The 26,574-nt window shown below is 47.6% G+C and overlaps 1 protein-coding gene across 2 annotated transcripts in view; it reads right to left on the reverse strand.

Annotated features, from left to right (window-relative positions):
* Positions 1–383: 383 nt before the first annotated feature.
* The window catches only part of LOC147097596 (sterile alpha motif domain-containing protein 1-like), a 161,934-nt gene continuing 135,743 nt past the window's right edge, over positions 384–26,574 (reverse strand). For both annotated transcript variants that reach the window (XM_085971562.1, XM_085971561.1), the window contains 3 exons: positions 9,562–9,655; positions 7,550–7,661; positions 384–4,304 (listed from right to left, as the gene is read on the reverse strand). In XM_085971562.1, the coding sequence (XP_085827688.1) occupies positions 4,155–4,304; positions 7,550–7,661; positions 9,562–9,655 (356 nt within the window). In that variant the 3' untranslated portion in view covers positions 384–4,154. The remainder of the gene's footprint in view (positions 4,305–7,549; positions 7,662–9,561; positions 9,656–26,574) is intronic.

The following is a 26,574-nucleotide window of genomic DNA, read 5'->3' on the forward strand; positions in this document are numbered from 1 at the left end:
GACCTCCTCCAGCCCCACAACCCTCCGAGATCTCTGCGCTCCTCCAATTCTGACCACTTGCGCATCTCCGATTTTTATCGCTCCACCACTGGCGGCCGTGCCTTCAGCTGCCTGGGCCCTAAGCTCTGCAATTCCCTCCCTAAACCTCTCCGCTTCTCTCTCCTCCTTTAAGATGTTCCTTAAAACCTAACTGTTTGACCAAGCTTTGATTACCTGTCCCAATGTCTCACGTGGCTCGGTGTCAAAGTTTGTTTGATAACGCTCCTGTGAAGCGCCTTGGGACGTTTTACTACGTTAAAGGTACCACATAAATACATGTTGTTGTTGTTACAAAATGAAGATGCTAAGTCACACCGACAAATTCTACGACAAGCCAACAAAAATCATTTTGAATCAACGAGTTTATTAGACACATTTCATTTCAATATTGTTGCTTATTGCTCAACAGCATTTCATTTAGCAAGAATAAGCTCTAAAACTCACCATTACCCATTTTGTGCATTCCGTTCAAAACACATGGCTTTTAGTTACTCCTTTATTATAAAAATCACACAAATCAAACACACAAAAGATTCTGTAAAGCGCATCGACAGCTGCTGTTCGCACCAGGATACCAGGGCTCCGTGTCTCAGTATCAGCCTGGAAGATCACCCCACTAAAAGGGGAACGGTACCAGCCGATTGTCGTACAGGCATCGCGCCATCCCTATACGTGCGGTACATAGCATTTCGCACCTTGTGGAAGTCCACTGCATAGGCTTCCGTCTTACTACAGGAAACTTTCGATTTACCGGCACCTAAATAACCGGAAATCTCGGTCAACCGGCAAAATTCAGGAGTAGGTTCAGGTAACTTTTATTACTTGCCTTCCTCCATTTGTTGCTGTGCAAGGGTGTGGCTGCAGCTGTTGCTAAGCTACAGAGACGCTTGCAACTTGTGGCCATTGTTCTGAAGCTGTTGCTAAGCAACAGGGTTTGTTGCTTTATACGGAGCTCTCAGCTCTCGTATCTTTTACTATAGCGTTCGGTTATCCGGAATTTTTGATGAACCGGCACCACGTCGGTCCCGTCCGTGCCGGATAAAAAAAAGTTTCCTGTACCAGTCTGCAGCACTCTTGAAGCTCAGCACAAAATGGCGCACCGGTCTCAGCAGCTGTAATAGAGCCCTGCTAGCATAAAAATTCAAGTACAAAGACTAACTGAGACAACTCTGGATACAGCACGGCACACGTGGAGTGCAAAAAGGAATACTGACCATTCTCCAACTACACTAGAGACAAGGATGTGATGCACAGGAGTAGTGGCAGTAAACTGGTGGAGAGAACTTTTAATTTTCATTCCCCTTAGTTCCGCGCCCCCTTTTAGCTATTCCTAACACATGTGCGAGATTTTTCAAATTAGCCTCGTTTTCTGTCCCCCCCATCTTGAATCACTAACTTTGGGCCAGTGGCATTCATATGGCCACACCTGAAACTATTTCCTCTGGTAGGGAAAAGGTTCAGAATAAGGGGGCCTCGTTAAAATTAGAGCCAGGCCGTTCAGGGGTGATGTCAGGAAGCACTTCTTCACACAAAGGGTAGTGGAAATCGGGAACTCTCCCCCCCAAAAGGCTTGTTGAGGCTGGGGGTGGGGGGGGTAAATTGAAAATTTCAAAATTGAGATTGATAGATTTTTGTTAGGTAAGGGTATCAAGGGATACAGAACCAAGGCGGGTAGATGGAGTTAATCTACAGATCAGTCATGATCTAATTGAATGGCGGAATAGGCTCGAGGGGCTGAATGGCCTCCTCCTGTTCCTACGTCAGTCTGGGAAAACACTAGGCTAATGAGGTCGGCAAATAAACCCACCAACAAATAGGTTAGCCACAAGTTGTGTTGGGTCTGTTTTGTCTTCACATGCTGCATCCACTTTTCACAGCTATTGTAGTAAGGATGCCAAGTGGTGTTTTCCTGAAACCAGTGCGAATACTCCGAAGTCAGGTTCTTCCCCGCTTACATTCCAATTTATCCAATTAATTCTCCGATTGGATTGCGAGGCAGCTTGTGGTATTCACACCACAAGTTGGGCCCCGATTTTCATTCCTTTATAAAGAAGTGCTTCTGACATGGGTCGGATCGGATGATGAATGGTAGCCAGTTAAATCTAACATGACAAAGTACCCTGTAATCCTCAGCTTTCACCAGTGCTGGCCAAGCAAAGGCACCTTCTGGTTTAGTCGTTTTCAAACCCAAGTCCTCTCAGACGGGCAAATGAACCAATGTGGCAGGTAAGAGAATCTGTCAAGTGGCTCCTAACTGGACTGCAAGATGGAAACTGAACTGTAAGCTGAAACTCGTGGAAAAACTGATGGGGAACCAGTGGAAGGTCACAGGGAAAAAAAAAACATTTAACTCAAAAGTTTACAAAACAGAAAGGCTAAAAAAGTGTCACACATTCAACTGAGTGTCTGAACACACGGAGAAAGTTTGCACAATGCTGTGTGTGAGCAAAGCCAATTTTTGCTGTCAAATTCTGCAACGGTATATTCTAAAATTTAAAATGCCCCAAAAAATGAACAGGAAATGATTCCCTACAAATAAGGAATTGGATAAATCTGTCACCTCCACTTGAGCAACACTGCATTCAAACTCCACCCATCTGACAACCCAGGAGCTTGATTTTATATATAATCAATGTCCTGAAATCTTCCCGCTAAACTGCGCAGTCATCTGCGAGGTCCCGCGCAGGCTGCTCACCGGCTTTTATTTTGTAGATACTGCAAAAATTTGAATGGGCCGCGCACTGAGGGAGGCAGGCCGCGCAGGAGGCAGCGTGGCTTATGGGAGACAATGATGTCCTGTGATGTTGTAAATGGAGAGTCAAGACCAAGTGTAGTTTCAAGTGAAGCAGGGTTAGTGTCTGGGGGAACAACTTGACCAGGGGCACACAGATGTAATTCAGTCCCCATTTTAAAGGCGTGCCTTCTGACCTTGATATTTCCTGTATAAATTCCTACACCCACATTTATGATGTAAACGTGTCACGGTGTAATTACATCCTCCTACCAATGGTGGCGCTGCAACACAGGAGGGTGCAATTACAACAGGTTACACAGCCAGAATTCCATACAAGTATGGACATAGGAATTTATAATGGAAAAAGTTGACAGGAAGTGCGAGCAGAGGCAAGATTTTTTTAATACATATTTTTAAAATTCTGCAGATTCATTTGCAAACACACAAAGTCCTGCATATGTGAGCAAGCAGTCATAACCCCAGCTCACAGGATTTCAATTTAAGGCTTTCATTGCATTTTGGAATATACAGATAATATCTAATATAATAAAACCTTTAAAAATATACAGGACACACTCCCAGCACCGGTAACAGCTGTACAGCTTAAAGTGAAACTCCAAAGTGACTGACTTAAGGGGGTATAATTGTCAAAGATAAGAGCGTGGAGATAACGTTTTTCACAATCCTACTGCACCATAACCTACGGGTCCGACGAAAAGATTTTGTGTTCACCTTGACGGGGGTTCCCTTTACCGGGAATCTACAATCAGAGTGTCAGCTGCCACCTGACTGTAGGAAGATGCTCATTCCGTTCCGTACTTATTGCTTAATCTCTGCCCGTTTCATTTCAGGATTAAAAAAATTTTTTTTTTGCTTTGCGGTTTCCAACACGAGACAAACCGCACAGTTCCTCTAAAGTGTGCATCGCGATGCTTTTTGTGCACTTGTGTGTGTCAAACAGGATGAAGGGCCTGTCCTGCAGAGAGCCCCTCTTCTATGTTTGAAACAGCATTTCACCCAGTTGCAGAACAGCGCACCCACATCAGCCAGTCAGCAGGGCGATTCCTTCCCATCAGCGAGAAGGCGAAATCCCGTAACGAGCCCGGCACTGGGAGCTCTGCTACGCCAAGGAAAAGGGAGAATTCCAGTACAGCGTGGGTCCAATAGTGGGAGAAAGGCTTCAACACTTCCCAAACCCTACTTTAGACAAACCCAGCACTTTTTCTTAAATAAACTTCTTATTCCTGGTGGCGTTCCTCCTTTCACTTTAAATAGAATGAATTTAATTTGGGAATATATTAAAGTGAGGCTGCAGTGGAGCGTGTGCAGATAGAAGCTGGGTGTACAGGGCAGATAATCTGCTACCAAGGGCAGGCACGGATCAGCATGAGGGCGCCTCATTCTTAAAATGATGTAACTGCAGCACCTTGATATGATATTCGTATATCTTTAGTGCAGGGCCCAGTTTAATTGCCAGTCCCGTCAACACATCGTTCCTCTTCATTAGGAGCAGGGACTTGCCATCAATCTCCTGGAGTAAGGAAGATTAAAATTTGTCCATTAATTAACATTATTATTTCACTGGAATTAGATGGAGTACATTCTGTTTCAGCTACAGCATCAAACTTGGACACCTCTGACCTATGTACACACGGGGGTACCAGACCCCTCTGGCTGGAAGTCCGGCACTCTCCTCCAGGGGTATCGGACCCCTCTGAACGGGGAGTTCGAAACTCTTCTCCAGGGGTATCAGACCCCTCTGAACGGGGAGTTCGAAACTCTTCTCCAGGGGTATCAGACCCCTCTGAACGGGGAGTTCAATACTCGCCAACAGGGGTATCGGACCCCTCTGAACGGGGAGTTCGATACTCGCCAACAGGGGTATCGGACCCCTCTGATTTGGGGAGCCTACGCTCACAGCCAGGGGTATCGGACCCCTCTGATTTGGGGAGCCTACGCTCACAGCCAGGGGTATCGGACCCCTCTGATTTGGGGAGCCTACACTCACTGCCAGGGGTATCGGACCCCTCTGATTTGGGGAGCCTACACTCACTGCCAGGGGTATCGGACCCCCCTGATTTGGGGAGCCTACGCTCACTGCCAGGGGTATCGGACCCCTCTGATTTGGGAAGCCTACACTCACTGCCAGGGGTATCGGACCCCTCTGAATGGGGAGTTCAATACTCGCCGACAGGGGTATTGGACCCCTCTGAAAGGGAATCTGATGCCAGCACCAGCAACATCCCACGCAGGCCGCTCACCGGCTTTTAAATGGAAAAATCGCGCATTGCGCGGAAATGTGAACGCGCAGCCCGTTAAAGGGGCCGTGCACCCCCCCCAAAAAAAGAGGGAATATTGACCACCAGTATATCAAATCCCTGTGAAAGGGACTCTGACTCCCTGCCACCAGCAGGTTAATGACTAGGTTTTTGGACCCTCCAGGGGACAGACTCTGTGCAGCTGCCACATTGAGCAGCACAGGAAGCTGCCCAGGTAGCAAAGCACAGGAGAAGCTGTAAAGGGCCGTGACAAAAGCTTGCCCACATTTGTTCATTCATGTAATAATTCACAGAACCAAACACACCGGCAAAGTCAGCTCAGCTTATACGGGGCTCCGTTTTTCCAACACATAAGAACAAGGAGCAAGGAGTAGGCCATTCGGCCCCTCGAGCCTGCTCCGCCATTCAATTAATGACGGCCGATCTTCCAACTCATCTCCACCTTCCCGCCCTAACACCATATCCACTGAATCCCTTAGTATCCAAACATTTATCGACCTCTGTCTTGAATATACTCAACGACTCAGCATCCACAGCCCTCTGGGGTTGAGAATTCCAAAGATTCACAACCCTCTGAGTGAAGAAATTTCTCCTCCTCTCAGTCCTAAATGGCCGAGCCCTTATTCTGAGACTGTGACCCCTGGTTCTAGACTCCCCAGCCAGAGGAAACATCCTCTGTTTACTAAAAAAAACCGTTATCATACAGCTCAACACAACAAAGCAATTGATCAGCCCGTGTTACGTCAGCGTGTATACACACGGGACGGAAACAGCAGAAAACCCCGCCCCTTTACCTCGCCTACAGCTGCTGCGTGTGGCCTGTGTCAGCAATGAAGCCTAAACTGGGAAGAACGGAATACTGTATCCCCTGTGTGGCAGCAGCAGACGAGCCCATCTTCATTCTGCACTCAGGACAGTGACCTCCGGCACACTGGAGCCCACGCTCCGGAACGCCAGGGCTGCAGCAGTCGGTGAACCGTACTTGCTGGGTTTCGTGTCGCTGGCTCCCAATGTGCAGGCCACGTGTAGCTGGCAGTAACCCTAGTGCATACACTAAGAACAGCCACTGTAAAGACCCGGTTAAAAAATAAATGGCTCTTCTTAACAGCTGGCTCTTGGTGAGTTTATGACATCAGTGGTAGGGACTTGCCTTACAGAGGGAGTGCCACGAAGGTTCACTGGACTGGTTCCTAGGATGAGGAGATTGTCCTATGAGGAGAGATTGAGTAGACTAGGCCTATATTCTCTAGAGTTTTGAAGAATGAGAGGTGATCTCATTGAAACATACAAAATTCTTACAGGGCTTGACAGGGTAGATGCAGGGAGGATGTTTTCCCCTGGCTGGGGAGTCTAGAACCAGGGGTCACAGTCTCAGAATAAGGGGTTGGCCATTTAGGACTGAGAGGAGGAGAAATTTCTTCACTCAGAGGGTGGTGAATCTTTGGAATTCTCTACCCCAGAGGGCTGTGGAGGCTCAGTCGTTGAGTATATTCAAGACAGAGATCGATATACTCACTGGAGTTTAGAAGAATGAGAGGGGATCTCATTGAAACTTATAAAATTCTAACAGGATTAGACAGACTAGATGCAGGAAGGATGTTCCCGATGGTTGGGGAGTCCAGAACCAGGGGTCACAGTCTAAGGATAAGGGGTAAGCCATTTAGGACAGAGATGAGGAGGAATTTCTTCACCCAGAGAGTGGTGAACCTGTGAAATTCTCTACCACAGAAGGCAGTGGAGACCAATTCATTAAATATATTCAAGAAGGAGTTAGATATATTTCAAGGGATCAAGGGACATGGGGAGAAAGCAGGGACAGGGTACTGAGTTTGGATGATTAGCCATGATCTCACTGAATGGCGGAACAGGCTCGAGGGGCCGAATGGCCTACTCCTGCTCCTATCTTTTATGTTTCTATGATAAATACTAAGGGAGTCAAGGGATATGGGGTGGAGCAGGTAGGTGGAGTTGGTCTAGAAGACCAGCCATGATCTTACTGAATGGCGGAGCAGGCTCGAGGGGCCGAATGGCCGACTCCTGCTCCTATTTCTTATGGTCTTGTGTCTATGCTGGGATTCCATCCGGGTCCTGGGGTTTTCCCTGACTGTTTAAACTCGCTGACATTTTTAATGGGCTGTTTCAGTGATGCCCTCATTGTACAAGGGGGCACTTGTCAGAGACCGACGGTTATTTTGCAACAAATGCCACTTACTGGTTCAAACAAACACAGAACACCCCACATGGTGGAATCCACCTCGCGATGAGCAGTCAGGACTGTAGACCAGCCTTCTGGACTCAAGGCACTGAGAGAATTCCACTACAGCCACTCAAGTGTGGGCTATGCGCTTTATGGTAAAAGGTCATTTTAAACGCACATTTTAAGCGGGCTCTTCAATATTTTCGGAGATTTCATTCAGAAAATAGAAGCACCGCTCCCAAAATCGAAATCACGTTCTCTGTGTAGGAATTCAAGCAATAGAGAGGGGCCCACACTCACCTGATCCTCAAAAGCACCAGCCTGCTCTGGGAAACCCGCCTCTTTAAAATAATTCACCACATCAGCGATGCTCCATTCAGTTGGGTCTACAGACTTCCCATTCTCTTCCAGTCTGTTAACAAAGACGGCATCATTACTTTTCCCCCTATACCCCTCAGGGCACTGAGACATACTGAGCTCCAGTTCCATCGGGGCCCGGCAGCCCAGTGCTTCTCAGCCGATTGAGATGTCAAAGAGCAGGAAGTAAAGCAGTGGTAAAGATAGAGTGGAAAACAGCGAACAGAATGAGACAGACTGTTGTTAGAGGAGAGAGCAGAAGTTAGCCCTTCGACCACTTTACCAAGACTATGATTCTGACCTCCCTCCCAGGGCAGGAAAAAAGATTCTTGGGTCTCACTCAGGCCCCAGACGTTCAGTCACGGTCTCCGTCTGGCTCGGGGTCAGGCCCCAGATGTTCAGACACAGTCTCCGTCTGGCTTGGGGTCAGGCCCCAGACGTTCAGTCACAGTCTGCGTCTGGCTTGGGGTCAGGCTCCAGACGTTCAGTCACAGTCTGCGTCTGGCTTGGGGTCAGGCCCCAGACGTTCAGACACAGTCTCCGTCTGGCTCAGGCCCCAGACTTTGTCACAGTCTGCGTCTGGCTCAGGGTCAGGCCCCAGACGTTCAGTCACAGTCTCTGTCTGGCTCGGGGTCAAGCCCCAGACGTTCAGACAGTCTCCGTCTGGCTCAGGATCAGGCCCCAGATGTTCAGTCACAGTCTGCGTCTGGCTTGGGGTCAGGCCCCAGACGTTCAGTCACAGTCTGCGTCTGGCTCGGGGTCAGGCCTCAGACGTTCAGTCACAGTCTCCGTCTGGCTCAGAGTCAGGCCCCAGACGTTCAGACACAGTCTCCATCTGGCTCGTTGTCAGGCCCCAGACGTTCAGACAGTCTCCATCTGGCTCGGGGTCAGGACCCAGACTTTCAGTCACAGTCTCTGTTGGGGTCAGGTCCCAGACATTCAGACACAGTCTCCGTCTGGTTCGGGGTCAGGCCCCAGATGTTCAGACACAGTTTCCGTCTGGCTCGGGGTCAGGCCCCAGACATTCAGTCACAGTCTCCGTCTGGCTCAGGGTCAGGCCCCAGACGTTCAGACACAGTTTCCATCTGGCTCGGGGTCAGGCCCCAGGCGTTCAGTCACAGTCTCCGTCTGGCTCAGGGTCAGGTCCAGACGTTCAGACACAATCTCCGTCTGGCTCGGGGTCAGGCCCCAGACATTCAGTCATAGTCTCCGTCTGGCTCGGGGTCAAGCCCCAGACGTTCAGTCACAGTCTCCGTCTGGCTCAGAGTGAATAGCTCTTTAGTTCTGCATGAGCTTTCGAGGGAAAGCCATCAGGGACGGGGCACAGCAAGCCAATCAATGAGCTATTTTACAACGACAGGAGTGTTATACGCGATACGGTGTACTTACCTGCTGCTACGGTGCAGTTATGTTTAGTGTGGCATGTCTCTTTAAGGACAACTTTAGACGTTAATTGGTGTTGATGAAGGACGTTTGACAGGTGTGTGTAAATCTCTGGCTCCGGGTCAGAAAAAAAGTCTTTTGCTTTTTTTTAATAAATATACCTTGCTCCATCCAAAGTATGATGGACTCAGACTTTGATGTGGATTACAATTAGAGCTTGAGTTATCTGCTATGGCCACTGCACTTTTCTTTATACATTTACTGTTGCATTTACAGGGGAAATAGAATGGGAAGGTGGAGTCAAATATGCGATGTACAGGAAAATTCGGATCGGAATATGGGGGTAGGCACCGGGATGGGCAGCAGCAAAGGGATAGGGCACCCTGAACTATCCGAGTGAGTTACTTACAGGCAGCGCTCCCGCTAAGCTGCGCGGTGGTCTGGAGGTCCCGCGCAGGCCGCTCACCAGCTTTTATATGGGAGAAACCGCGCCTGTGCGAAAATTTGAATGGGCCGCGCAGCCATTTTAAGGGACCGCGCACCAAAAAAAAATAAGAGGGAACGTTGCTTACAGGTGTCTGTCTGTGGGGCCATTCTCTTCAGGGACCATGTCTACAGGAGATGCTGATGGCGTAAAGAGAAACGAGACTCCGCCAACCTCGGGAACTGTGCAGCAAGAATAAAATACAAATATCAGGCACTATAGTTACTGTAACAGGCAGCTAGTAAAAGACAATAACTTACAAACTTAAATGTAACAATTGCTAAATCAGAAACTTACAAATGCAATATTACTGCCACACTAGTGGAGAGACTCGAGAACCTAGGACTGTTCTCCTTAGAGCAGAGAAGGTTAAGGGGAGTTTGAATAGAGGTGTTCAAAATGAGGAAGGGTTTTGATAGTGTAGATATGGAGAAACTGTTTCCGCTGGCAAGAAGGTCGGTAACCAGAGGACACAGATTTAAGATAATTGGCAAGAACCGGGGAGGAGATGAGGAGACATTTCTTTACACAGCGAGTGGTTGTGATCTGGAATGCGCTGCCTGAAAGGGCGGTGGAAGCAGATTCAATAGTGACTTTCAAAAGGGAATTGGATATAAACTTGGAAAAGGAAATATCTGCAGGGCTATGGGGATAGAGTAGCAGAGTGGGACTAATTGGAGAGCTCTTTCATAGATCCGGCAGAGGCACGATGGGCCGAATGGCCGCCTTCTGTGTTGCACGATTCTATGACTTGGAGAAACAAATGTGAAAAATGGTATTTAATTTCAATAAATCAGATCGGATGGGATAGAAAATATTCAGTTTCTGCTCTTTGATGTGTTGCTGCTAAACTCGATGTTCTGCCAGGAGGGGCTCTGGGTGTGTTAAAACGCAGCGTGCTATAATACAACAAAGGACTGCATTTTCTCTTTGTATTGCTTCGTTGATTCAGAAACTATGGAGGCATCATGTCTCAGCACTAAGATATTATCAATAAAAATGAGGATGAATGGGGTTGTGCAGCAGTACCGTAAAGAAAGACTTGCATTTCTGTAGCGCTTTTCACGACCTCAGGACGTCCCAAAGCGCTTTACAGCCAATGAAGTACTTTTGAAGTGGAGTCACTGTTGTAATGTAGGAAACACGGTAGCCAATTTGCGCATAGCAAGATCCCACAAACAGCAATGTGATAACGAACCGGATAATTTTGTTTGAGGGATAAATATTGGCTAGGACATCAAGGAGAACTCTCCTGCTCTTTTTCAAAAATACCAACATGTGAAGGGTGTCGGGGTGCAGGTAACACTGGCATGTGCCAGCCTCCAAACAGCAAGGGGGAAAAATTCCGTATCGCCGCGTTTGGGGCGCCGTTATCGGCCGTGCGCAAAGTTTTGCGCCTGGCGCTAATTATCGCCTCCGACAGCAAACTTGGCTTTTATCGCCCCTGGAGGTGATTGGAGCGCTAAATCAGGTGCTTCACACCTGTCTTAAGGCGCAAAGGCCGAGGAGTGAGGCGCTACCTCAGAGCGCTGGCGAAGCAAGGAAGGGCAAATCAAAATGAACCTGCAAAGTGCTGCTCAGTACTCAAACCTCCTTCACACAGCGTTGAATCTCTCCAGAAGTCTCTCTCTCTCTCTCAGAATGCGTGGTGCAAAAATGTCACCGACAAAAAAAGGCAGGAAGCGGTCGCCTTTAAATAGCGCTCCCCCAGTCCCTTTCTGACAGCATAACGCTCCCCTCAACCTGTCGTTGCTAGCGGCAGGCGGTAAGGCAGGGGGCGCCACTCAATATCCGGTCCAGGGTGCTGTGCACTCGACTGACGTCACAATCTGCCGGCGCAGGAGATCGTGGCGGTAGTGTTTAGCGCCGCCGCAAAATGTCTAGTTAATTTCGCGAGCGGCGCAAACATCGCCGTGCCCGGGCGCTAGTTGCTTTGCGTCCCATTAGCGCCCTCTTAAGGCGCTAACGGGAGGCGCAAGCAACCGAATTTTTCCCCCCCAAGTTCTTAATCTCAGCCACACCCCAAGGGGAAGGCAGAATATCAAAGTCGAATCAGAAAGAGCAAGCAAATCACACTGGGTGGCCCCTGTGCATCTATTAGTGGAGTGTACACTCGGGCACCAGCTGGGTCTGGGAGGTTACTTCGGCAGTCTCAGACAGAGCACACTATGTTGCATTGGGGAAGATGGGAGGACAGGCACAAGTGGAAAGGCAATACATTAAAGTATGCACAAATTAAACAACCCAAATTCAAACTGCTGCAGTGCACAAATAATCGAGTCACATTTTTTTGAAATCTATGGTTTGGTTTAAAAGCTTTGATTGATTTCACACTATATTTGTTAGAAAAAACCAACCACTTTCAGCTGAATATTGCTTCCAGCTGTCCTCTAGCAGGCAGCAAACACCCGGTGAAGTAGACATGTCACTTTCTGCATTACAGTGGATGGCAGGTCAATTGGACCGCGTCCAGAAACTAGCAAGTAACGCACTGAGGAGAAATGCTCGTCACCTGCGGTGCCTGCTACAGAAGCACAGCTTCATTTTAAAATTGCTATAAAGCTGTCGTCGTTAATCGGGATGGGGGGGGGTGGTGAACCTCCAGCTCCAACACTGCAGAAGCAGGAAGTAAACGAAAAGATCAAACACCATTACCAATTCAGAGGCTTCTAATAATAGCAGGTGACCCGCCTTGCCTGAGGAGGTTTAGAGTGCAGCTGGCTATATATCATATTCAATTACCATCACGCACAGTAAAGCACTGGGATCAGGAAGAGCTACCACAGCTGAAGGGAAAGAGACGAGAGGAGGCAAGCTACAGACCGCACAACAACAACAACCTGCATTTATATAGCGCCTTTAACATCGTAAAACGTCCTAAGTCGCTTCACAGGAGCGTTATCGAACAAAATTTGACACCTAAGCCAAATAAGATATTAGGAAAGGTAATGAAAAGCTTGGTCAAAGAGGTCGGTTTTAAGGAGCGCCTTAAAGGAGGAGAGAGAGAGGCGGAGAGGTTTAGGGAGGGAATTCCAGAACTTAGGGCCTAGGCAGCTGAAGGCACGGCCGTCAACAGTGCTTGGCGTTACAGTTCAGTCTTTGCTCCTCCAACACTTTGCGAGACTACAGTTTACACAAGCAGACTCTGAGTCACTTATGAACTGACTGTTGCATCTTTATTCACTGCCAGGTTTGTTCTGCATAGCCAAATTGAACAATTAACCCGAACCATGAAATCTCTTACTGTAGACTCGTGGAATGCCAGCATATTGGCCTGTTGCCTCAGAAGGAGGAAAAATATCACTCGCTGGACTGCTATGCAAGGTTGGCCAGATTTATTTAGAGAAAAAAAAATACTGAATCAAAGTTCTAGTGCGATTAGTATCTTGCACAGAAGTATGGTTTTTTGTTTATATTTTGGAAGCATCCACCACACTTAGAATCGTTGAATATTACAGCACAGAAATAGGCTATTTGGACAATCAGATCTGTGTTTTTAAATAAGAACATAAGAAATAGGAGCAGGAATAGGCCACTTGGCCCCTCGAGCCTGCTCCGCCATTCAATAAGATCATGGCTGATCTTGGGCTCAAAGCCACTTCCCTGCCCGCTCCCCATAACCCTTCACTCCCTTGTCTATCTCCACCTTAATGACCCAGCCTCCACGGCTCTCTGGGGCAGAGAATTCCACAGATTTACGACCCTCAGAGATGAAATTCCTCCTCATCTCAGTTCTAAAAGGGCGACCCTTTATTCTGAAACTGTGCCCCCGAGTTCTAGATTTCCCCACGAGGGGAAACATCCTCTCTGCATCTACCTTGTCGAGCCCCCTCAGTATCTTTTTCTCCCCAAGTCGTATCATACTACTTACAGTAACGTGGATTAAGAAAGGCAGTCATTTTGAATGAACTTGCCTTTTTATAGCACCTTTCACATTCCCAGGATGCCCCGAAGTGCTTTACAGGTGATGAATTACTTTTTAAAGCGTAGTCGCTGTTGTTTTTTAGGGTAACGTGGCAGTCAATTTGTGCAGAGCAAAGACGCACAAACAGCAATGTGATGAATGGCCTTTTTTTAACCTCCTGTGTTGATTGAAGGATCAGTGTTGGCCAGGACGCTTCTCTGAAAGACTACACCTCCGTCAGTGCTGTACACAGTGCACTACACAGTCAAAGCACTGGAACGGTACCACCAATGCTGCCTCTGCAAGATCCTGCAAATCCATTGGCAGGATAGGCGCACCAACGTCAGTGTTCTTGCTTAGGCCAACATCCCCAGCATCGAAGCTTTGACCACGCTCGATCAGCTCCGATGGACGGGTCACATTGTCCGCATGCCCGATACGAGACTCCCAAAACAAGTGCTCTACTAGGGTTGCAAAGGGGTGGAAAGTTTCCGGTAAATTTCTGGAAATTTTCCACGGGAAGTTTAGCTTGGGAATTTTGCCCAAAAAAGCACATGCTAGCATAATATTGTTTTTTTTTAATTTCTTTCTTTTTTTTCCACAGGTCCTCTCTTAAAATTACTAACAGAGATGGAATCTTAATTATTAAGGAATTTCTTAATCAATATATGTTTATCTTCTTACTTGGCTTGTTTTAATAATTACAAGTTTTGTGTGTGACTGTGAACAAATGTGTCCTGATTGGTTGGATGAGTGGATGAGCGATTAGCTCCCTCTATTTGTAATATTTGCATATCGAATTGTGATTGGCCTGCAGGCATCTGTAAGACTGCTATAGTTTTTTTAAGATCCAGGTTAGGGGTCCTGAGGGAAGTCATTTTGTTTTCTGCTGATGTTGTGATGATGCAGTAAGTAAATCAGACTTTATACCAAATAAACCAGTTACTTGTTGAACTCTGTTGTCCTTCAATTTAAAATATACAAAATAATACACTATTGGTGATGTAGCGTCGTGTGTGTACAGGTCATGCTTCCATCACATGGAGCATCAGCAAAAATGTACTCACCCTGTTGCAATCGTGCTGATCGACCGCAGTTCGACACAGAGATGAATGCCCTTTATTTCTCTGCATAGAACAATGCCACGTTTACCGTCGGATGTGTGGAAGCATTTTACCCCAGGCATTAAAGATGGAAAGACTGTGTACATGTGCAAACACTGTAGAAAGCCATATGTAAAGAATGCCACAAAGATGCAGCAGCATTTATCCAAATGCAACAACTTCACTCAAAGCTCACAGCAGTCAACCCAGAGTTCCTCTGCTTCCATTCAAGAAGATGATGGTTCTCATTCAGCATCAGGCTCCTTATCATCAGCAACTCCTGGCCCACTTGGAAGGTTCTTTGATACAATGGATAACCATAGCCAGAAGAATGCAGATGAGTGCCTTGCTCGAGCTGTATATGCAACAGGCTCACCCCTCATGCTCACAGCCAATGTGTACTGGAAGAGATTTTTCAATGTTATTCGCCCTGCATACTGTCCTCCCACCAGACATGCTTTGTCTACTTATTTGCTGGAGGCTGAGTATAACAGAGTCCAAGGAAAGCTCAAAGAAACGATAGCGATGGCAGACTGTGTTGCAGTTCTCTCAGATGGGTGGTCAAATGTACGAGGGGAGGGCATCATAAACTACATCGTCTCCACTCCTCTCCCAGTGTTCTTCAAGAGCACAGACACGAAGGACAACAGACACACAGGCACATACATTGCTGATGAGCTGAAAGCGGTCATCAACGATCTTGGATCACAAAAGGTCTTTGCAGTAGTTACTGACAATGCTGCGAATATGAAGGCTGCTTGGGCTCAAGTGGAGGAGGCCTACCCTCATATTACGTCTATTGGGTGCGCAGCTCATGGGCTTAACCTGCTCCTATGTTTCCTCAAGGACATCATGGGTTTGAGAACCATGGAAGCACTGTACAAGAGAGCCAAGCAAGTTGTTAAGTATGTCAGGGGAAAACAGGTAGTTGCAGCAACCTACAACTCCAAACAAATGACAAAGAACAAGAACACCACACTGAAGCTGCCCAGCAACACTAGATGGGGTGGTGTTGTCATAATGTACAACAGCCTTCTGGAGGGTAAGGAACCTACAACTTATTGAGCCAGATACAGAAGTGTCCACCACACAGCTAGACACTGACACAGAGGAGGAAATGGACACGTCAGAGCCAGAGTCAGAGAATCAGGAGGAGCAATGAGGAGTAGAAGACTCAGAAGACTCATGAGTAGAAGACTCAAAGGGACAAAATAAGGACAAATTACAGGCTAAATAAGCTGACGCTCTTTTTATTTTATTTTAGATGGGTCTTTTTTGTGGGGGTTCAATAAAGTTCAAAATTATAGCCTAAATAAAGTTTTGAAAGCCTGTTTTTATTTGTATGGAACAGTATGTCTATATTGACGACAAAGATAATATAAGGGTCAGAGACAAAAACCATCAGTGTGCAAAAAAACTCAAAATTCCCATAAATTCCCGAAAATTCCCATGGAAAGTTTCCTCTTTTAAAAATTCCCAGAATTTTGCAACCCTATGCTCTACTCGGAGCTCCGACACGGTAAGAGAGCCCCAGGTGGGCTGAGGAAACGCTTCAAGGACACCCTCAAAGCCTCCTTGAAAAAGTGCAACATCCCCACCGACACCTGGGAATCCCTGGCCCAAGACCGCACAAAGTGGAGGAGAAGCATCCGGGAAGGCGCCGAACACCTCGAGTCTCTTCGCCAGGAGCAAGCGGAAGCCAAGCGCAAACAGCGCAAGGAGCGCACGTCAACCCACCCACCCCTTCAACCACCGTCTGCCCCACCTGTGACAGAGACTGTAGGTCCCGCATTGGACTCATCAGTCACCTGAGAACTCATTTTTAATGTGGAAGCAAGTCATCCTCGGTTCCGAGGGACTGCCTAAGAAGAAGAGAAGACACCTTCAGTACTGCAGTATCAGCCAGTATTGTGTGCTCAAGTCTCTGGCCTGGGATTGGAACCCACTACCTTCTGACTCAGAGGCGAGAGTGCTGCCCACTGAGCCTCGGCTGATACTTTGATACCTACTTTTTTCTGATCTGGAATTTACAAGTGCCTAGCAATCTTAAAACTGCCCTCACCAAATTGCAGTTAGACTCTGTCCGACCTCAGGCTGTGTTTATTTACAGCAACGAGACGTTTGACAGGTCAGGGGGAAGTTGGGTTAGACAGGGGCTTTTCACCTCTGGGACCTGGTTTCAAATCCAATCTAGACTAGTGGGAGGAAAGTCTCCTCTGTCTGCTGGCTGTAGTAAAGGGAGCTTTTCTCTGCATTGGACTGTGCTGTACGTGACTGGGAGAGCTTGATACCGACATAGGGTGCCTGAAATAGAAACAGTTCCATTCCTCAGAACTTCAGTCCTTCCAAAGGGGAGACCAGCCTAAATACAATTCAACTTGCACCTTTAACTTAGATAAACATCCCAGGGCACTTCATAAAGGCGTAATTAAAAAATGGACAACAAGCCTAAGGTGGGGTGGCTGAAGGGATTTAAACACAAGGTCGAGAAATTTAAATTTGAGGCTTTGGAAGACTGAGAGTCAAGGCAAGCCCAAGGGTGAAGGGTGAGCGGGGCTTGGCGCAGGATAGGATACAGGTAGTGGAGTTTTAGATGAGCTGAAGTTTACAGAGAGTGGAGGGTGGGAAGCTGACCTGGAGAACATTGGAACAGTCGATTCATGTCACGAAGTTGGAAGTATGCGTTCTTTGTGAAGGAGAAGATATGGGTTGAAAGTTCAGCGTGGGGTTGAATAGGATTGTGAACAGTTTGGTTTGAACTGAGAGAGTGGTCGAGGAGGGGGTTGGCATCAGTTTTAAGGGTACGGAGTTTGCGGCGGGAGCCGACCATAATGCATTGCTACTGTCCTGATAGTGCCGTACAGCCCATGGATACTTCAGCTGGTCGCTTTCTTCATCACCTGAAATGATTCCACCTTAGCAGCAGAATAATACATTCACAGGGAATTTTCATTGGTGGGTTCGCTCGAACGGCCGCCATAACTTTGGCGCAAACCCCAGGCACACCGCATAAGTGGGGTTCCCACCCAAGCTATGGTCACCAGTCGGGAGAACCTCCTTCACTTTGGTAGGAAGAATAGAAAAAAACAGAATATTTTTTAAATGGTGAGAAACTTTCAAATGTTGGTGTTCAGAGAGATTTGGGGGTCCTTGTGCAAGAAACACAGAAAGCTAGCATGCAGGTACAGCAAGAAATAAGGAAGGCAAATGGCATGTTGGCCTTTATTGCAAGAGGGGGTTGGAGTGTAAGAGTAAGGAAGTCTTGCTCCAATTGTACAGGGCCTTGGTGAGGCCACACCTGGAGTACTGGGCACAGTTTTGGTCTCCTTATCTAAGGAAGGATATACTTGCCTTGGAGGCGGTGCAACGAAGGTTCACTAGATTGATTCCTGGGATGAGAGGGCTGTCCTATGAGGAGAGATTGTGTAGAATGGGCCGATACTCTCTGGGGTTTAGAAGAATGAGAGGTGATCTCATTGAAACATACAAGATTCTGAAGGGGATTGACAGGGTAGATGCTGAGAGGTTGTTTCCCCTAGCTGGAGTGTCTAGAACTAGGGGGCATAGTCTCAGGATAAGGGGTCGGCCATTTAAGACTGAGATGAGGAGGAATTTCTGCACTCAGAGGGTTGTGAATCTTTGGAATTCTCTGCCCCAGCGGGCTGTGGATGCTGAGCCTTTGAGTATATTCAAGGCTGAGATCGATAGATTTTTGGACTCATGGGGAATCAAGGGATATGGAGATCGGGCGGGAAAGTGGAGTTGAGGTCGATGATCAGCCATGATCTTACTAAATGGCAGAGCAGGCTCGAGGGGCCGTATGGTCTACTCCTCCTATTTCTTATGTTCTTCCCAACGGAAATTCCCAGTGATTGTCTACAATGCCCCTGTTATCAGACTTACTGTGAGCAATGACACAAGAGAACCGCATGTCCAGCACAATAACCAAACTCAGTTCAGATGATTACAGTAGCGAGCGGCGAGGATTCTGGGTTCGATCCCTGAACTGTACGGAGTTAGCTTGGGGCAGTGATGAGGTGTGTGACAATCAGCCTCAGTTTCTGAGTTCAGGAAAATCAGCCAGTGTTCTCAATGTTGATACACTGATGAAAAGGAAAAGGCAAGTCCAGGCGGGTCTGGACATGAAGGAAAACCGCTGGCAGAGTAGTACCATATAAGCAGAACCAAAAGCTGACTTTGTTACTGCTCAAGTGAACACCATCAGACTTCCCACAGATGACTAGGCTGGCAACATTCAACACCAAAGTGCACACACGTAGAATGGCTACCTGGGCAAGGTACTGGAGGACAGCTAGCACCCATGGTAAGGGCTCAATGTTTTCTAAAGACGAGGAGGCGATACAATGGACAGAAAAGAGAGGAAGAAGATTTACAAAGTATTGCATTTTGTCGGACTCAAACAGCTTTTCCGAGTCCCCTTTTGCTCCACATTTTTAATAGCTATTGCTGAGTGTTGCCGGGCAGAATAACATTCACATTTCAGTGAGATTTGTTCATCGTTCCAATTATACATTATTGGTTGGTTTCCATGGGAATTTTGGGAAGGAGAATTATGATTGGTGCACTTTGCCTATTGTGCAGTTGTTGCTACGGAGACAACTGCAGGGTGTGTTCGGATCACTCTGTGCTTCACACAAACTTTTTCCAAAGTAGAATAGTTGGATTCTGCGTGCAGGAACTAAATGCTACCAACAAAAGCAAAGGCAACGCCTGTAACCTTTTCAGTCTATAAATAATACAGACCTACTGATTTCCGTGGTCCCGGCATAAAATGACCTGCTACAAGTAAGCGTGATTCAGAGGTCAGGACTTATTAACTTTGAGCAATTTTTCCCACAAGATTTCTGTGATATTTTCACAAGACAGAGCGAAAAAGAGAGAGAAAGAAAAAGAGAGAGAGAGAGAAAGAACGAACATTTATATAGCGTCTATCACCGCAGGACGTCCCAAAGCGCTTTACAGCCAATGAAATACTTTTTTGGCGTGTAGTCACTCTTGTAATGTAGGAAACGTGGCAGCTAATTTGCACACAGCAAGGTCCCACAAACAGTGATGAGATAAATAACCAGATAATGTTTTTTAGTGATGTTGGGTGAGGGATAAATATTGGCCAGGACACCGGGGATAACTCCCTCTGCTCTTCTTCAAAAAGTGCCGTGGGATCTTTTACGTCCACCTGGTTTAACGTCTCATTCGAAAGACGGCACCTCTGACAGTGCAGCACTCCCTCAGCACTGCGCTGGAGTGTCAGCCTGGATTAAATCTCTGGAGTGGGACTTGTACTTGAAAAGCTCTGTGACAAATATATGCTACTGTAGGTTCTGCACATGAATCTCTTACCAGCAGAGAGCAGTCAGGAAATTGGGCTCAAGATGATGGCAAAACACTTCTAGACAGTGAAAACTGCCTTGTATAGGGTGGTGAGGATTAAGTGCCCTGCGTGTTTACAACTGTTCTTAGTTCGAATTAAATCAACGTCAGCAGGTGATAACCAAAGCCTGTAATCCAACAGGGCTGGACTCTAAAGCCCTTTTAGCAGACATCACAAGAGCAGCAATTCTCAAGATTCAGAGTCCCCTGTTGCTTTTCAGGCAGTGCTGGGGTGATCATCCAAAAATCGACTGTTCAGGCACTTGGTCCTCTAGCAATGTACCTTTAACTGAACCCTCCATGGAGAAGCACGGCAATCAGCAACAACAACTTGCATTTATACAGCGCCTTTATCACAGTAAAACATCCCAAGGCGCTTCACAGAAAGAAAGACAGATGTGCATTTATATAACGCCTTTCATGACCATTGGACGTCTCAAAGCGCTTTACAGCCAATGAACTACTTTTGGAGTGTAGTCACTGTTGTAATGTGGGAAACATGGCAGCCAATTCGCGCACAGCAAGCTCCCACAAACAGCAATGTGATAATGACCGGATAATCTGTTTTTGTTATGTTGATTGAGGGATAAATATTGCCCCGGACACCGGGGGTAACTCCCCTGCTCTTCTTCAAAATAGTGCCATGGGATCTTTCACGCCCACCTGAGAGCGCAGACGGGGCCTCGGTTTAACGTCTCATCCGAAAGACGGCACCTCCGACAGTGCAGCGCTCCCTCAGCACTGCACTGGGAGTGTCAGCCAAGCTTTATGTGCTCAAGTCCCTGGAGTGGGACTTGAATCCACAGGAGCGTTATCAAACAAAATTTGACACCGAGCCACATAGGAGGTATTAGGGCAGATGACCAAAAGCTTGGTCAAAGAGATAGGTTTTAAAGAGCGTATTGAAGGAGAGGTAGCGAGGCGGAGACGTTTACCGTCACAAACTACGTTCCCTCGCCATTGACTCCAACCCTCTTCCTGGCAACTATCTGAGGCTGAACCAGACTGTTCGCAACCTTGGTGCTATATTTGACCCCAAGATGAGCTTCCAATCACATCTGCGCCATCACTAAGACCGCCTATTTACACCTCCGTAACATCGCCCGTCTCCGCCCTTGCCTCAGCTCATCCACTGCTGAAACCCTCATCCGTGCCTTTGTTACCTCTAGACTTGACTATTCCAAAACGCTCCTGGCTGGCCTCCCACATTCTACCCTCCGTAAACGAGGTCATCCAAAACTCTGCTGCCCATGTCGTATGAGTATCACAGATCACAGACTCAGCCTCTGCTCATGCAAACTGGAGCCAAGCTCTGGAGAAGGTGGGGTATGTTCTGTTGGAACCCCATGCTGCCTCTTTGAAAGTCAAAGCGTCAAATCAGTTCCACTCACTAAACAAGCTGAATGTAATTAAAACAAGTCTTAAATGAAGGAGTTCCAGGATTTTGACCCAGCGACGATGAAGGAACGGCGATATATTTCCAAGTCAGGATGGTGTGTGACTTGATGGGGAACTTGGAGGTGGTGGTGTTCCCATGCGCCTGCTGCCCTTGTCCTTCTAGCTGGAAGAGGTCGCGGGTTTGGGAGGTGCTGCCGAAGAAGCCTTGGCGAGTTGCTGCAGTGCATCTTGTAGATGGTACACACTGCAGCCACGGTGCGCCGGTGGTGGAGGGAGTGAATGTTTAAGGTGGTGGATGGGGTGCCAATCAAGCGGGCTGCTTTGTCCTGGATGGTGTCGAGCTTCTTGAGTGTTGTTGGAGCTGCACTCATCCAGGCAAGTGGAGAGTATTCCATCACACTCCTGACTTGTGCCTTGCAGATGGTGGAAAGGCTTTGGGGAGTCAGGAGGTGAGACACTTGCCGCTGAATACCTAGCCTCTGACCTGCTCTTGTTACCACAGTATTTATGTGGCTGGTCCAGTTAAGTTTCTGGTCAATGGTAACCCCCCAGGATGTTGATGGTGGGGGAATCGGCGATGGTAATGCTGTTGAATGTCAAGGATCAGTAGTTAGACTCTCACTTGTTGGAGATAGTCATTGCCTGGCACTTCTGTGGTGCAAATCTTAGCTGCCACTTATCAGCTCAAATCTGAACGTCGTCCAGGTCTTGTTGCATGCGGGCACGGACTGCTTCATTATCTGAGGAGTTGTGAATGGCACTGAACACTATACAGTCATCAGCGAACATCCCCATTTCTGACCGTATGTTGGAGGGAAGGTCATTGATGAAGCAGCTGAAGATGGTTGGGCCTAGGACACTGCCCCGAGGAACTCCTGCAGTGATGTCCTGGGGCTGTGATGATTGACCTCCAACCACCACAACCTTCCTTTGTGCTAGGTATGACTCCAGCCAGTGGAGAGTTTTCCCCTTGATTCCCATTGACTTCAGTTTTATGAGGGCTCCTTGATGCCACACTCGGTCAAATGCTGCCTTGATGTCAAGGGCAGTCACTCTCACCTCACCTCTGGAATTCAGCTCCTTTGTCCGTGTTTGGACCAAGGCTGTAATGAGGTCTGGAACCGAGTGGTCTTGGCAGAACCCAAACTGGGCATCAGTGAGCAGGCTATTGGTGAGTAAGTGCCGCTTGATAGCACTGTCGATGACACCTTCTATCATTTTGCTGATGATTGAGAGTAAACTGATGGGCCGTTAATTGGCCAGATCGGATTTGTCCTGCTTTTTGTGGACAGGACATACCTGGGCAGTTTTCCACACTGTCGGATGGATGCCAGTGTTGTAGCTGTACTGGAACAGCTTGGCTAGAGGCGCAGCTAGTTCTGGAGCACAAGTCTTCAGCACGACAGCCGGGATATTGTCGGGCCCATAGCCTTTGCTGTATCCAGTGCGCTCAGCCGTTTCTTGATATCACGTGGAGTGAATCAAATTGGCTGAAGACTGGCTTCTGTGATGGTGGGAACCTCAGGAGGAGGCCGATATGGATCATCCACGGCACTTCTGGCTGAAGATGGTTGCAAACGCTTCAGCCTTGTTTTTTGCACTCACGTGTTGGGCTCCACCATCATTGAGGATGGGGATATTCATAGAGCCTCCTCCTCCCGTTAGTTGTTTAATGGCCCACCACCATTCACGACTGGATGTGGCAGGACTGCGGAGCTTTGATCTGATCTGTTGATTGTGGGATTGCTTAGCCCTGTCTATAGCATGCTGCTTCCGCTTTTTAGCATGCATGTAGTCCTGTGTTGCAGCTTCCCCAGGTTGGCACCTCATTTTTAGGTATGCCTGGTGCTGCTCCGGGCGTGCTCTTCTACACTCCTTATTGAACCAGGGTTGGTCCCCTGGCTTGATGGTAATGGCAGAGTGAGGGAATATGCCGGGCCATGAAGTTACAGATTGTGGTGGAATACAATTCTGCTGCTGCTGATGGCCCACAGCGCCTCATGGATGCCCAGTTTTGAGCTGCTAGATCTGTTCTGAATCTATCTCATTTAGCACGGTGGTAGTGCCACACAACACGATGGAGGGTGTCCACAGTGTGAAGACGGGACTTTGTCTCCACAATGACTGTGCGGTGGTCACTGCTACCAATGCTGTCATGGACAGATGCATCTGTGACAGATAGATTGGTGAGGACGAGGTCAAGTAGGTTTTTCCCTCGTGTTGGTTCTCTCACCACCTGTCGCAAGCCCCGACTGGCAGCTATGTAGATTTTAAAATTCTCATCCTCATGTTCAAATCCCTCCATGGCTTCGCCCCCTCCCTATCTCTGTAATCTCCTGCAGCCACACAACCCTCCACGGTCTTGGCGTTCCTCCAACTCTGGCCTTTTGTCCATCCCTCCACTTCCTTCACTCCACCATTGGTGGCCGTGCCTTCAGCCGCCTGGGCCCCAGGCTCTGGAATTCCCTCCCTACACCTCTCTGCCTCACTCTCCCCCTTCAAGACCCTCCTTAAAACCAATCCATTTGACCAAGCTTTTGATCACCTGTCCTAATATCTCCTTCTTTGGCTTGGTGTCAATTTTTGTCTGAATAGTCTCCTGTGAAGCACCTAGGGATGTTTTACTACGTTAAAGGCGCCGTGTCAACGCAGGCTGTTGTTGTTGTCCGGCAGCAAGGATTTCCTGCAAAGCACCTGCCAACAGTCTGACTGTGGGCTGTAAACAAACTGCACTAGCGGAAACGGAATCCTCGTAGAGCTTAACTCTGCCCGCTGCTAAGGTCATGGCATTATACACAACTGTCTCATAATGCAATTAAACAGGAAGTTTACAGTAGAAAACTCAGATACCTTAAATCTAGCGACAAAAAAAATAATGTTACCAGGTGACAGCGGCGATTACCATGCCAACTAGGGTGGCAGCAACTTTAGGATGTTCCTGGTTGACGAGGTCATGACACAATTACATCTCGCATGCAGTGAGCAATTTGAAGCTACACTGCGTACGCACGCCCCTTGAAGCATACTTTGCCACCAGTTCACAGAATTGTAACGTGCAAGAAAAACCTGGGAGAATGGCATTCTTAGGCTACCCCCCCCCCAACAAAAAAACCCAGGCAGCAATATAAAAAGCCTCAACATCTTGCCCTTGCCAAATATGATAAACGCACTGCCAGTACACACTGTACTGCAGCTGAAGTTCACGGTTGACCACAAAATTGGTTTATTATGCGACAGCACAGCTGTCGGGAGAATTGCTTGCTGTGGAAAGAATCAGCCGAAGCCAGAACCCAACCCACTCCCCAGTCCACGGGGCTGAAAAGAAAGAACTTTATACAGAGCCTCTCACGACCTCAGAACATCCCAAAGCGCTTTACAGTATTTATGAAGCCTTGATTTCCAAATTCTCATCCTTGTTTTCAAATCCTTCCATGGCCTCGCCCCTCCCTATCTCTGTAATCTCCTTCAGCCCCACAACCCCTCCGAGAAATCTGCGCTCCTCTAATTCTGGCCTCTTGAGCATCCCTGATTATAATCGCTCCACCATTGGTGGCCGTGCCTTCTGTTGCCTGGGCCCTAAACTCTGGAATTCCCTGCCTAAACCTCTCCGCCTCGCTACCTCACTTTCCTCCTTTAAGGCTCTCCTTAAAACCGACCTCTTTGACCAAGCTTTTGGTCACCTGCCCTAATTTCTCCTTATGTGGCTCGGTGTCAAATATTTTTTTGTCTTATAATACTCCTGTGAAGCGCCGTGGGACGTTTTACTACGTTAAAGGCGCTAGATAAATACAAGTTGTTGTTGTTAGTGTTGTGTAATCACTGTTGTAATGTAGGAAACGTGGCAGCTAAGATTTGCATAGCAAGATCCCACAAACAGCAATGTGATAATGAGCAGGTAGTATGTTTTAGTAATGTTGATTGCTGGATAAATATTGGCCAGCACATCTGCTCTTCTTCGAAATAGTGCCGTGGGATCTTTTATGTCCACAGGAGAGGGCAGACGGGGCTTCGATTTACCGTCTCATCGGAAAGATGGCACCTCTGTATTGGAGTGTCAGTCTGGATTTTGTGTTCAAGTCTCTGGAGTGGGACTTGAACCCACAGTCCTCTGCCTCAGAGGTGAGAGTGCCACGGCTAACCCAAGTTAGGAGTGACATGAATCAGTCATTCATGAAAGAAAGACTTATGAAATAATACTGAGCGGCCTGCGGGTGGCGCTGTCCAGGGAGAGTATAAATACTCGGGCACAGGCCCAGCTTGCGCAGGACATTCTTAACAGGAACTAGTGAAGGACACAACGAGACCTCCATGTTGTAAAACAGTTGATTAAAGCTTTGTTCAACGCTTAGACCAAGTGCCTAGTAGTTTTCTTACGTCAAGGAGTTAAGTACTTCTTTTCACTAGAGGAAAGACAAGGATGATCTAGGTCTTTCACGACCGTACTCACTTTTTGAAGTATAGCCACTGCTGTAATGTAGGAAACGCATCAGCCAATTTGCACACAGCAAGGTCCCACAAACAGCACTTTGATAATGAGCAGATAATCTGTTTTAGTGATGTTGGTTGAGGGATAAATATTGGACAGGACACCGGGGAGAAATCTCCTGCTCTTCTTCGAACAGTGAAGGCAGACGGGGCCTCGGTTTAACGTCTCATCCAAAGTCCTAAACTGCACATTAGCACTGGTATAGGAAGCCCATCAGCAACTTGCCATTAATCCTGAAACACTAACCTCTGATCAGAGCTACTCTAGTTGATAACCAAAGACAAGATAAAAAGCAAGCTACAGATTCTCAGACCAAAGAGTGTCATTAATGTGGAATTTACTTTGTTTAATTTGTAATTAAAAAGGAGCAGGTGGTGTCTTTTGATCCTAGATCAGATTGATTCATTTAAATTGCAAATACTCACATCAATGCAAATATCTCGGGTTTCCTTTTGTCCAATGTGACTGTCTCGTTAAACATTAGCTAACACAGTGGTTCTCAAACTGACGATCCAGGGGGGTCTGCGAAATAATCTGAAGAGTAAGGGTCGGAGACTTTGAGAGGAGAGGACTTTTCAAAAGAACTAGGGTGCATCAAGGAAATCAGCTTAGTGGCTTTTACCTATAGAGTGACCGTTAATGAATGACCACAGGAGGTGGTCCAGAGTAAGCGAATGAGCAGCGGGCTTGGTGCGAGCCGGGAGGTGGGAGCAGAGTGCGACTGGCTGTGTCACCTAGGAGGGGAGCGCGCATGGAGGAGTGCTGAGAGCGGGACGAGGATCGCCAGAGAAGGGAATGGTTTCGGCAGGGGAACCAGTA

The sequence above is a fragment of the Somniosus microcephalus genome, chromosome 31 (genome assembly GCF_052327205.1).
Source record: "Somniosus microcephalus isolate GS21.2 chromosome 31, FLI_Smic_1.0, whole genome shotgun sequence".
Taxonomy (NCBI): domain Eukaryota; kingdom Metazoa; phylum Chordata; class Chondrichthyes; order Squaliformes; family Somniosidae; genus Somniosus; species Somniosus microcephalus.